Below are 13,672 nucleotides of genomic sequence, written 5' to 3'. Positions count from 1 at the left end.
TAAAACTGTTCAACTGTGTATGTGATATTGCTGGAATGAATTGCTTTCTTTCTAACTTTTTCACTTCAGTGCTGAGGCTCTGGTGAGTAATGCTTTGCAATGGATGGGCTTAACATTAGTTGTGAATGAATTGTCTGATAGGGCTCAACCCCATTAATTAAATACAAGTCAGATATGTAAACAAGGAGATTGAAGATTTGGGGTTATTTTTTTTGTGAGAATAGCTAATTTTAGGTAATTAGTAAGTGATCTGCAATGAACAACCCATATGACAGCTCTTTTCCACACACAAATTGGAAATCCTAAATGTAATTAATGCTTATTAAAAGTGAATCTAACACTATTTTTGATCATGCATTCTGCTTATGCCATTTAATAATTAAGAGCATGTTCCATATCAGTACAAGAAGAGGTTGAAAAGCCTTAATGCTCATTTTTATTTTATCTATTTTATTTATTTTATTTATATCCCGCCTATCTGATCGGGTCAGGACCACTCTAGCCGGCTCATGTGTTTATATTTGAATTGTGAGGTTCCCAGAAAGTTGAGAGGGTTCTTTAAGGTCTGTGTGATTCACACATTTGGGTCCTGTTGTGCCTGTGCAGACACTCCTCAGAATCTTTCAGAGCTTAAAGCCCAACTCTTTTCTCAATTAGTATGATCCCCCCAGCCCCCAGCAATGGCTACTTCTCAATTTCCTCTCAGCTGCCACTGAGGCAATACTTCAGTATTTTCCAGAGTGTTTTTTTCTGACTTTTGTCAAAATTTTTGTATATAATTTGTTCTTATTCATCTTTCTTATCTTTCTCTCATCTTTTTACCTATAATAAAATAAGTATTATTTCATCAGTCATGTTTCCTCACCTTTTATAGACTTTGTGGGCCCATTCAAGAAGTGTGTCTCTTGTACCAACAAAATCCCTTTCACCAGTGGACATTCAGAGTGTATCATTTGGAAAAGGGTTATCAGACACAAACTTGAGAAATCTGCAAAAATTTGCAGGAGTAGCTTTAAAAAGCAGACAATCAAGATCCAAACAGTATCTCTGGGATAAGTCTCTGAAGAGGGTTGATACTATTGCAAGACAGATCTCACCTTCAACATCTAAGATTTCTATTTGCCAAACTCCATCAAAACAGCCTTAATGGATGCAATTCAAGCAGATCCAATGCTACAAACACCAACAATTTCTCATGAAGGCGCAAATGAATCTCTCCATGTTGGAGTCTCAGCAATTGGTATTGGTATTGAGAGCCACTGCAACAACAGCAACAGTGCTGAAACAGTGTATCTTTGGCACCAAAAAGGAGGAAAATATTTGCATCTGAAATACCTAACATCAAGAAGATTAAAAAGAAAAACAATGGAAGGAACTCTCCTCTGTGATCATGCAATCAGCTACACCTCTTCAGTTTTCTGTCTCATAAGACTTTGCCTGAGGACATTGTGGCGTTCACCTTTGTGGCACCTGCGTTTTTTGCCCTCGCAAAGGCTCACACTGCACTTTCCGCTCGCTGCCACCAGTGGATTACCTCAGTCCACAGTATAAATGCCATTTGTCAGAACACTTGACTTGTGAATACAAACTGAACTTATTTATTGAAGTGAATCAGATTTAATAATAACAGAGGTTCTTCAGATAATTATTGTGCACAAGCAAATCTGTAACAGTTCTATCAATACATATATTTCTCTTGCAATATCATTGCCACGTTCTCTACCTATTTTCTTGACCAGTCTTATCTTTATTAGTTTCCTCTTTCTGACTAACCAAACTCTGACTCAGACTCTCCTTTTACTGGTTCCAGCTCTCTCTTTTAACATCTCTTTCAGTTTTGCCTCTCAACCACATTAGTATAGAACATGAATAATACATGACTTATTTTGCATAACAAGGGTGAACGCTACAGACCTCATTTGCTTGGGAGCAATGTCAGGTAAGGACAGAAGATTTCCACCTCCTCAACATTGCAAACTACTTCTGATACCAAGTGAGTACCTGCATAGAGCCAACTAACTCAAGATGTGTCAACATATTCTGAGTACAAGAATCCTCATTGGCACCAAGGGATCTTGAAGGAGTCTCATCAAAGTTATGCTTTTCTTCATCAATGAGTGTCTCCAGTCCAGCATGAGTCATCCTTTCAATGTCAAAGGTCTCCATATCGCAACAACAGCAAGCAATCAGAATTGAACTCCACATATAGGTCCAGGTTGCCTTTGATGAGGGCCAGCTTTGCAGATTCATTAGCATCAATGTATGTATCCTCATTGCTTTGATATCTGTCAACATCAGCATTGCAACATCAACATCAGTATCAAACAATTGAACCTAATTGTGTTCGAGACCACCATCAAAATCAACAGGATAATCAATACTGACAAGGTTCCCCCCCCAAAAAAAAAATTTGGTACACAATGCAACTTGAGCTACAGGAGAATAAGAAACCAAACATCATTCTCCTCCCAACAAACAGACTTGTTCTGTTCCAAAGCACCACAACACATCTATACTTACTGTAGCTCAATTTCTAATGCCAGTGATGTCCAACACTAACCTTCAGTTAGACAATTCAGACTCTTCCAATTCAGATTATGATAATAATAAATCTCAGAACTTTCCATCACAGTTTGATTCTGATGTCAGGGATGCAAATCCTCCTTTACTGATTGAAGATTTCAGGTCATTCTTAGATCGAATGCAAAGAATGGCTAAATTTCTACACATAGAAGTAAAAAGATTTCCATCACCCCAATCTGATCTGATATCTAACAGAGTCCAACATAACATTTTAGATCCAGTTCAGATAGTACTATTACCATCTCTGTTTGCTTTGGTGAACAAATCATGGCAGAAGCCTCAGTGCTGCCATCAAGATCCAGAAGAGTATAAAATAGCACATAAAATAGAAGGTATTCCATCAACAAAACTTTGTTATTGTAGAGGTTTCACAAACAAGGTTAAAGGGTTGTCTGAATGGTGACATTGTCCACAGTAGTGTCAGTGTTACAGAAGGATTTGTCATAATAGACCTCAAGGACACTTATTTTCACATCTCCATCTGACCAGCTCATCACAATTTCTTGCACTTTTCTTTGGACAACTGAACATTCAAATGTATTGTTATCTCCTTTGATCTATCACTGATACCCAGAATTTTCACCAAGGCATGGCTCTGGTGGCAGATTATCAAAGAATGCAGAGAATGAGTGTATTCCCATATACTGACAACTGGCTGAGGCACAATCAAAGGAAAAAACAGTGATAGTATAAAATCACTATGAAGTGAGGAAAATTATAAATACCTTGCAATACTAGAAGCAGATAACATCATGCACACAAAAGTTAAAGAACTGGCAGAAAGCGAATACATCAAAAGACTGCAAAAAATCTTAAAATCAAAATTAAATGGTGGAAATGCAATCAAAGCCATAAACACATTGGTAGTTCCAATAATTAGATACCCAGCTGGAATAATAGCTTGAACCCAAAATGAATTAGAAGAATTGGATCAAAAAACACAGAAATTAATGAACATGTATCACGCATTACATCCCGAAAGTGATAGGAGCCGATTATATTTATCATGAAAAATTGGAGGCCGGGGGTTACTGCAAATATAGCATGTAGTAGAGGAGAAACAAAGAAGCCTAAATGATTATATTGGTACAAGGAGAGAAAAATTACTTAAGGCGGTGAAAATGGATAATATTCTGAAAAATAAAAAAATAAACAAAGGGTTGATATAACAAACAACAATTTGAAAATAAATTAAACAGAAAAATAAATCACTACATGGGCAACGCCTGAGAAATACTGATAGGAAGCATGATAATAATTAAACATGGGCATGGCTGAAACTGGTAACCATTTAGAAAGGAACCGAAGACTTGATTTTTGCTGCACAAGAACAAGAACAAGCACTCCATACCAATGTGATAAAAAGCTAAGATTCAAAGACTTCGTGCTAATAGCAAATGTTGACTCTACCAAGAAAAAGATGAAACTGTGTCACACTTTATCTGTAAATGTCCAAAGGTTGCACAAACAGATTACAAAATTAGACATGATAGAGTGGTCATCATGCAAAAATTAGTGCACTGGTCATCATACAAAAAACATAATTTGCCAGCCTCTAAAAACCCATGGGAACATCAGGTAGAGAAGGTGTCAGAAAATGAGGAAGTCAAGATTTTGTGGGATTTCAGTTTCCAAATTGATAGACACCTTGAACATACCACACCAGACATAGTAGTAATAGAACGAAGAAATGTCTAGATCATTGACATTGCAATTCCAACAAATGCCAGAGTTGAAAATGAAGAACTGGAGAAACCAACAAAATACAGAGATCTGGGAATTGAAACATCTTGCTTATGGATGATACACACTTCAATGGTCCCCATAGTCATTGGGACTTCGAGAACAATATCAAGATATTTCACACAGTATATAAGCAGTTGCAGATCTCAGAAATAACACCATTAGAGCTACAATATTAGGAACAATGTACATACTGCACCAATATTTACCAGATACTTAGGTTTTTGGTTAAAACGTGTATTTATTATACCAATGTTTTTGTGATTTTAATTGACTGTCTGGTATTTTTTAATGATGATGCTGATGTGGTCCTTGTTGTACTGGCTGAAGTATATAAGTAGAGATGGGGGTATTCGTATACAAATGCGAATATCCCTGCACCGCTGGAGTTAACAAGAGTCGAGCCCCTGGGGCCGGACCGTCCACTCATACGTCCGCTGCTGCCGCTGGCCCTGCTCATCCTTCCAATCTCTTCTGAGTGCCATTCTCTTTGCGGTTGTCTAGCCACTCCTGGCAGAGGGAGAGAGGATGAATGTCCCTGCAAGGGCTGCTGAGTGGCTAGCTGAGCAGTGCTTCGGAGCGACTGGAAGGAAGAGTGGGGCTGCCAGCAGACGTTAACTCCAGCTGTGCAGGGATGTTCATATTCGTATACGAATACCCCCCTCTCTGTATATAAGTCATAGGATCCAAAAGGCTGTGTACAGTATTTCCTTGCTCCTGTTTGCATCTCAGTCAATAAGAAATGAAAGTAAAGCAATGTATAATATCACCTTTGTTTTAGAAATGCCTTGTTTAACCAATATTTTTATTTAAGTAGAAATGCTCTTAAAAATAAAGTGCATTTATGCATGTAACTAACTTTATTTTTTGTTTCTTCCTAGTAACATTGCAGGTGCTATACAAATTAAAAACAGCAAAAGTCTTTGAAAAATCTCGAAATAAAGATGACAGGCCCAGCACAGATATTGTAGATGAAGACCCATATGCCATTCAGATCATCTCATGGTGTGCAGAAAGCAGAATGCTCTGCATAGCAGGAGTTTCTGCACATGTCATTGTATATAGATTCAGTAAACAAGACATTACAACAGAAGTTATTCCGGTAAACAGCATTCATTTGTATTTGACATACATTTCTATATTTGTTAAGATCCCCATATGTGACAGTATACAAACTTAGCAATGTTGACCTCAACACTTTTGTGCAATTTGTTCTATCATGTTCAGTGAACTTTCTTTAGGCTGCTAATATGTAGTTAAGGATATTCTCAGGTTCCACTGGCACTCATATAGATAAATAATTGTTATTTGCGAGCTATTGTCCCATGTGAGTATATGCATTACTAATCACATGTCTTATTTCAAACTGTATAGTAGCTTTTTTGTCAAGTTTCACTTATGTCCCATATTTCTCAGTGAGGTTATAAAGACATAACCTAAAATCCTCTTCCATAACTTATGCCTGCAGAAGGGTGATTATGTTATCAGCAGAATGATTTTCAATAATTAAAAATGTTCCATTTCTCTCATGTGTTTCCCACAACTTCTGTGAAATCAAAAGAAGTTGAAAAAGATATGGGAAAAAGTAGTCAGTTTTTAATTAAGAAAACCACCGTCTGCCAGTGACACCATCAGCCTACTATAGGCATAGTTATATGAACAGGATTTCAGTCACTTTGTACTTCCTTTTTTAAAAACTCAATTTTGTTCAGTTGTTTTCATTCATAAAACATAACCTGTACATAAGCTGATTTATCAAAGTTCTTGTTTTTTTTTTTTTTTTTTTTTTTGAAGGATATATTATGGTTTCAAGATATGGCTGGCTACATGTTTTTGATAAATTTTGTCTTTAATTCTGAAGTTATTGTTGGAATGAATGTAGTATGTTGTCAGTAGCTCTAAGATTACATGTGGTCTGTTTCTTCACTGTCATTTTCAGATGCTTGAAGTACGGCTGTTGTATGAAATAAATTACATAGAATCCCCAGATCCCGAGCAATTACCACCACTGCCTACTCCAAACACAGGTTCCAATCCACAGTCCATTGCACCCCAGTCTCACCCATCTACTAGTAGCAGCTCATCTGATGGGCTTCGTGATAATGTCCCATGTTTAAAGTAAGCATACAGTTTTTATCTTAATATGCATCCCGTTTTCATAAACTGTCTATTCTGTTTGTTAATCGTAATCCCTTTTGACATGCAATTCTTTGAGATATGATTATCTGCACTTTCTCCTAGTATATAATGGCCAAAATTCTCTTGGTGTAGCTTTGGGAGGCAAGCTGCCCAAAGTTAAGAAGTCACCATAGACATTATCTGTTGCATGCTGAGTCACAGAACTCAGTAGAATAGTGTGATGTCTTAACTTGGGGCAGTTTGCCTCCAAAAGTCTGTTCGTGATGTACCACCATAACTAGTAAGAGAATTTGGGTCTTTATGCAACAGAAACATCTGTATTGTGCTTGCACAGCATCATTGTACAAATATTTTTTCATTTAACAATAGCATATGAAACTGTATTTTGATGGCTGTGCTTACTGAATTTTCATTTATAACAGGCACATCTTGAACAGCTATTGAGCTTCACCTGTCTGGAATTCTTCACACATTGTACTTTAAATATTTAAGTTATACTTGATCAAAATGGACATTGTTTTTAGGGGGAAGGTTGTACACTTCAAACACATGCCAATGAACAGACACGTATTTTTGTCATCTGTATGTAATCTTCTATAAAACTTCAGTTTTTTTCCTTAGAAAGCAATATCTCAGTTACAAAGAAAACTGGATGCCAAATTTCACAATACTTTTAACTTCACATGCTTGTGCCATTTATTTCTTAAGATCTGTTCCATAATGCTTTGTGATTACGAGTTATGAATAAATAGTCCCTGGTTCAAATTTCAGTTCAACCAAGGACTCTGTAGATTATATTAGACTAGTTATAAACTCTCAGGCTAGCTCAGTAGTGACATTAATGGTGGAATGTGATTTCTCGCTAAATTTCAGCATACATCCAAGTTCATCCCACTATGCAAAAACTTCATAATGGAACCTAGGAATGGCCTCCATAATTAAATATATAACTGTCTTCTTGTCCTTACTACTACTACTAATACTACTACTAGTACTACTACTACTAATAAAAACAGGATTTGGCTTTTCAACTTGTTGTAACAACTAATGGAAACAGTTCTATGATATTAAGTGTGCCTCACTCCATAAAAACAATGTACCAAATAAAACTGGTTTTAGTATTTAGTATATCTCAAGACTAACATTACTACTCCATTCGAATCTGGTATAAGGTACGCTAAGTGCTTTAAGTTCTAGAAATAGAAAACACATGATAGGAAATTGTTATCCATCCTATGGGGGTTTAATTTTTAGATTATACCTTTTTCAGATGTATAATACTGTCCACCTTATATTTTTATATCGAGTTTTAAGAATAAGCAGGCACAAGCCTGAGGGGCACATGTTTTTTCCTCTTATGTTTTGACTGCTTAATCTGTATCCTCAGCAAACTATAATTTCCTGTTTCATCTGAACTGAACAAACAACACTTTTTCTATTTTGCCCACACTCAAGGATTAAAAAAACGCCCAGAGTATACCTTTGGTCTAGATGCGTGGGATAGAAATCCAATCAATCAATTAATCAATCAATCAGTCACTCAGTCAGTCAATCAATCAATCAATCAATCAATCAATCAATCAATCAATCAATCAATCAATCAATAAAACAAACATTCTTAAAATCAGTTACACAGTTGTGTGCAAAAGTGCAGAAGGAGCAGAGATTTGCAAGCACAATGCTTATGTCAGTTCATTGTTAGTGTGGATGTTTATTCCAAGTAAATCAATAAGTAATCACCATATCAAGGTATCTTCTAGAGTAAATATTTTTAGCAATATTAAGTTATAATAACAAGTATAAAGAAATGTCCCTTTTTGGTCAATCTAAAGAGTTATTATATTATTTTAAAGGTTTTACAAAGAGGAATATTATCTACTTTTCATATATATTGCAGAGTTAAAAACTCTTCCCTCAAGCAGTCTCAAGGCTATCAGGTTGAACTGGTTATTCAGTTAGTATGGGTGAGTGGAGAACCTCCTCAGCAAATAACGAGCCTTGCAATCAATTCTGCCTATGGCTTGTAAGTATATTTGATGTTACTTTATATTTGATGTTGACTTGAGTCTTTTTGACTATATTCTTATTAGTCATAACGTGTTGGTCCCAATTACAGTACACTCATTGAGTCAACAGGTATTACTTGTGCCAGTCCTATTTATTCAATGGGTTTGCCCTACTTAACACTAACAGTTGGACTTTGCTCTTTGTTCTGTTGCAGAAGCAGTATGATGTTACAGAACAATTCCTATATCCATGTTGCTTTAATATGGCCTGCACCTCCACAGTTAAAATAAAACAACTGTCACATTTTTACTTATAATGCACTTATAATTATATTTATAAGGGATGTGCATTCGGATTTTGAAGTGCTTGGAATTCACTGAATAAAACCAAATTCAGATAGTTTTGAATATCTGGAATAATAATTCCTAATAGTCAGAATCCCATTTACTATTGTACATTAGAAAACAAAAGGATAGGTTTCAGCTTCTTAGAGGAAGAAGTGAAACCTATTTCTCAAGCATTCTGGAGTGACTTGTTGAGAAATGAAACCTAAAGACACTCTGTCTAACCCCCAAGGGTAGTGGAGGCAGAGAACTCAGTGTCTTCTGATTGGGACTACCATGAGTTTCCCAAGGGAGGTGTGCTGGGATAAGAGCAAAACCTTTAATGGATGTCTGTCTGCACCAATGGAATCTAGAAGCAGGGAATCTAGAACCATCAAATCTCTCCTGTACAAAGCAGTATTGTGGTTGTTAGGAACTCCCCTTCAAATACATATGCATCTGACATGGGGGAGGAAGAGACTGAAGAGATTCAGGCGGGCACTATTTCAGAAACATGTGAAACTAAAATCCCCCTCCAACTGCACTTGCCCACCAGTTGCCAGAACTAGTATTGATGGCAAGTTAGCAATCCCTGTTAGGAACATGCAGTCAAAACCTGGAATTTCAAAGAAATCAATAATCTGGAAGCATTTTCAATAGTGTGCAGCAGATGTGTGTCTGAGTGGCAGGAGACATTGTCAGTCCTCACTGCTCACACTTGGAACCTTGATCTGTAGAAAGACATATTTTCCTTAAGGTCAGCCTACCATTGCTAAGCTTCCGTGAAGCTCAGTGTTTGCCATTCAGTTTTTAAATAAAACAGAATAGCACACACTACTCACAGTACTAGGTATGCCATGCTTCTTTCATTCTTGCAACTTTTAATCCAAGATTAAACTCAGCTGTGCCCCACACCGTTGCCACAGTTTCCACCCACCACAGGCTATCTGCTGCTCCAATATGCCTGCCATTGTTGCCCAGGGTATTTGCTCACTCCCCAGGGCAACCTGTCCTCTGCTTTCCTAATGCTGCTAGCATTTCTTGCTGGGATCCCCACTGTTCAGGATTCAATCAGTATGCCTATTACAGTAATTTCCTAATACATTGGCACTGCTGGCTGTTGGTGTGCACTCTTTTTGTTTGGCACTATGACTGGGAAGGTATCAGAAGACACAGGAAAATCATTTAAAAATGTTTTGCCTATTTGTGTTTTTTATAAAGGGGAAAATATTGACTCTATAGTATTCATATTGACTGTAACAGAGATCCAGATACCTGGAAGTGTTGAATTTTTAAAATTCTGAATCTGAAGGGCAATAATTCTGAATCCGAATAGTATTTAGCTTGTATTACATTTCTATTTTAAATTTAACTCAGTACAGTGGGGTCTTGACTTGAGAACTTAATCCATATTGGAAGGCAGTTCTCAAGTCAAAAAGTCTGTAAATCAAGTCTCCATTAACCTACACTGCATTGAAAACCGATTAATCCCGTAACAGGCCGTTTTTGTTCCATTTTGGTTTTTTTCTGGTCTGTAAGTCAAATCTCAGTCTGCAAGTCAAACCTAAATTTTGCAGCCAGAGAAGTCTGTAACTCAAGCCGTCTGTAAGTCAAGCCGTCTGTAAGTCAAGGGTCCACTGTAATCCCCTTGCAATTTATAGCCTTGCTTTGCATTAACTAGAACAACTCTAAATGCAGGGCAGTGGTGTGTACACAGCCACCAGAAGCTTATCTGAAGTAGGCTTAGCATTTTCTGGATTAAAAAGTATTAACTTCCAAGTTCTCTGAAAAGATATTTACCCCTTGATAGTAGTAAACCCTTGATGAGAAATGTGGGCACTGTGTGTAGTGAATGAGCATTTATTAGTATAATGATATAGAAGGCTATAAATATGCAATAATGTGGGTTTTCTGGTAAACTGGATTTTCCCCTATTTCCCTTAATTAACTAAGTTCTGATTTTTGTATGTGTATTTAAAGCAGACCTAGCAAACAGAAAACTAAAAAGTATTCTATACTAAATTTATATGCTATGTCAGTAACTCAAAAGGTGTCAACCAAAATACCAGTCAAGAACACAACCCCATAATGTACTTTATTTAATTTAAATACTGGCTGAAATCCTGTTCCATAGCATGAAATCCTTTCCATAGGATTTCATGCCATAAAGTTACATCTATAGAAGTTCAGTAAGAGTTATGCACAAGCAGTCTGCATATCTGATTGTGTAACTGATTGCACAACTGACTGCACAACTAATTGCACAACTGAATCCACAAAATACCTTGGATATGATTTCCACCTTGATGCAATTTCTGCAACAGCTTGTGCAACCTAAAGTTATGCAACAGGATTTGGGTGATTATATCCAAATAAATTTGAAACTAAATATGGACATTATTTTTACCAGAGTGCTTTCATATTTAAGACATGTCAAAATAGCATAGGTACTCCTTACAGTGCTTAGATATTAAGAAAATAAATACAGTGGTGCCTTGCTTAACGATTGCCTCGTTTAGCGATGAATTCGCATAACGATGTGTTTTTTTAGAAAATAATATGCACTGTATAACGATGTTTCCTATGGGCGATTTTCGCTTAGCGAAGTTTGGGACCATGCTTCGCATAACGAATGCGATTTTAGGTCCCCTGCTTCACTTAACGATGTTTCTTTTTTCAATTAAAAAAGTGTCTTAGAAGGGTCAAAAATGGTTCTAAATGCTTGGATTCGTTAGAGGACCCCCTAAGTCATGTGCAAACCTGATTTGGCTTTGATCTGACTTTTCGTTAATTTATGGTTAATTTTTTTTTTCGGCCCATAGGAACCAATGGACCTGTCAAAATCTGACAGCTCCATGCTTTCCTATGGGGGAGAAAACAATTCGCCATAAATTAACGAAAGTTCAGATCAAAGCCAAATCAGGTTTGCACACGTCTTAGGGGGTCCACTAACGAACCCAAGCATTTAGAACAGTTGCTGAGTCTTCGCTAATTTTTTGTGAATTTTTTCTTCCCCCATAGGAAATAATGGAGCTGTCAGATTTTGACAGCTGTCAAAAGTTGGGGGGAAAAAATTCACCATTAATTAACGAAAAGTCAGATCAAAGCCAAATTAACTTTTGCATCCGTTTTAGAGGGTGCAGAAGCTAATCCAAGCATTTAAAACCATTTTTGACCCTTTTATGACACACTTAAATTTGCAAAAATTGACTTCGCAAAGCCATTGAAATGTATTGAGTCAGCTTCAATACATTCCAATGGAGGAAACATTGTATCGTTTAACGATGTTTCCTATGGGTTTTTTCGCTTAAGGACGGCAATCCGTGCCTATTGGAACGGATTAACCGGTTTCCAATGCATTCCTATGGAAAATGGTGTTTCGCATAACGATGTTTCACATAACGTTGTTTTTTTTGGAACCAATTAAAATCGTTATGCGAGGCACCACTGTATGGGCTTAGATCCAATGTTTTAATTTACTGTGTTTTTGTTTATGTTGATAATATTTTCTGCAGGCACATTTAATAATGCAAATAATGTAAATAGTTTGTTTTGGAGCCTTTCTGCAGAACATTTTACATACCACATTACTCTAAATATGTGGTAATTAATATTTTGTTTTAAACATAAAATAATTAAAATTTATTTTTAAATAAGTTCAGATAATTTAAATGGATTAAGTAGAACTTCCATCTGTCTTCTGTAAAAACATATATATGAAAAGCTAAAGAAAATTTGTATAACTAATTTTGATCCCAATAAATAAATCTTTGTTATAACCGATAATTATATATTCTCAGGTAATCAAATATGTATTTGATTGATCTTTGTAAATGAAACTACACTCATATTTTACTGTTCTTATTGCCCTAGCCACATTTGTATTGGAAATAAATAAAATCCAGGCCTAACAGCTCAGCAGGGCAACATCTTCATCTGTTATGATGCCTCAGTTTTGAATGAACAATTTACATTGTTGACATTTTGTCAACATTTTGACATTTTGTGTCATTTCAGTTCATGTCTCCTATTTTGTGAATCAAACTATTTTATTCTCAGCAATTATTATTACAGCAAATTGTTTTTAGATATATACCGTATTTTTCGCACCGTAAGACACACTTTCCCCCCACAAAACAGGGGGGGTGGAAAGTCTGTGCGTCTTATGGAGCGAAGAAAACAGATTATATTTTCCTGTTTTCTTCTCCTAAAAAATTGGTGCGTCTTATGGAAAGTTGCGTCTTATGGAGCAAAAAATATGGTAGTTTTCAAAGGAGTGGTCATGTTAGTCTATGCAAGCATATCAAACAAAAACCAAAAAGAAAAAACAAGAGGTAAAAATGTTGTACCTTAAAGACTAACTGCTGTATTTTAATGTGAGCTTTTACATTAAAAGTCCACTTCGTCAGACATGTGAGTGACCCTCATAGTGGTCCCATGACTACATGGGGATACAGATAATTGGATAGTGACAATAGTTCATTAGTAAAGGCTGTCAGGCTGTGAATAATGTCAGCCATCCGTCTCCAATAGGTAACAATTGTCTTGTTGACACAAGAGGCAAACTGAATCTATGTAGCATTTCACACTTGATAATAATTAGAGATGCCAGTTCGTTGAATGGTCAAAGGTGTTTGGTGCTTCAAAGCCCTGCCTCCTGTGGCAGGGGCCCATTCAGAGGTAGCACCCCAGTTCCCTGTTCTGCTGCCTGCAGGTGCTGCCTCTGAGTGGGCGCCCATTGGAAGAGGCGGGGCTTTGAAGCACCAAACACTTGTTTGGATGCTATACAAACCAACATGAATGGTTCATACCCATCTCTAGTAATGATTTAATAATCCCCCACTGATACTCAGATGTTAAGTGAGTCTCCAGCATCA

General features: G+C 36.6%; 1 protein-coding gene across 7 annotated transcripts in view; it reads left to right on the top strand.

Annotated features, from left to right (window-relative positions):
* Positions 1-13,672, top strand: part of STXBP5 (syntaxin binding protein 5) — a 185,813-nt gene that overhangs the window by 134,708 nt on the left and 37,433 nt on the right. For all 7 annotated transcript variants that reach the window (XM_020809900.3, XM_020809829.3, XM_020810218.3 and 4 more), the window contains exons 15-17: positions 5,208-5,428; positions 6,266-6,444; positions 8,363-8,488. In XM_020809900.3, the coding sequence (XP_020665559.3) occupies positions 5,208-5,428; positions 6,266-6,444; positions 8,363-8,488 (526 nt within the window). The remainder of the gene's footprint in view (positions 1-5,207; positions 5,429-6,265; positions 6,445-8,362; positions 8,489-13,672) is intronic.

Source organism: Pogona vitticeps, chromosome 1 (assembly GCF_051106095.1).
Source record: "Pogona vitticeps strain Pit_001003342236 chromosome 1, PviZW2.1, whole genome shotgun sequence".
NCBI lineage: Eukaryota > Metazoa > Chordata > Lepidosauria > Squamata > Agamidae > Pogona > Pogona vitticeps.
This window is presented reverse-complemented; position numbering and strand designations above follow the sequence as displayed.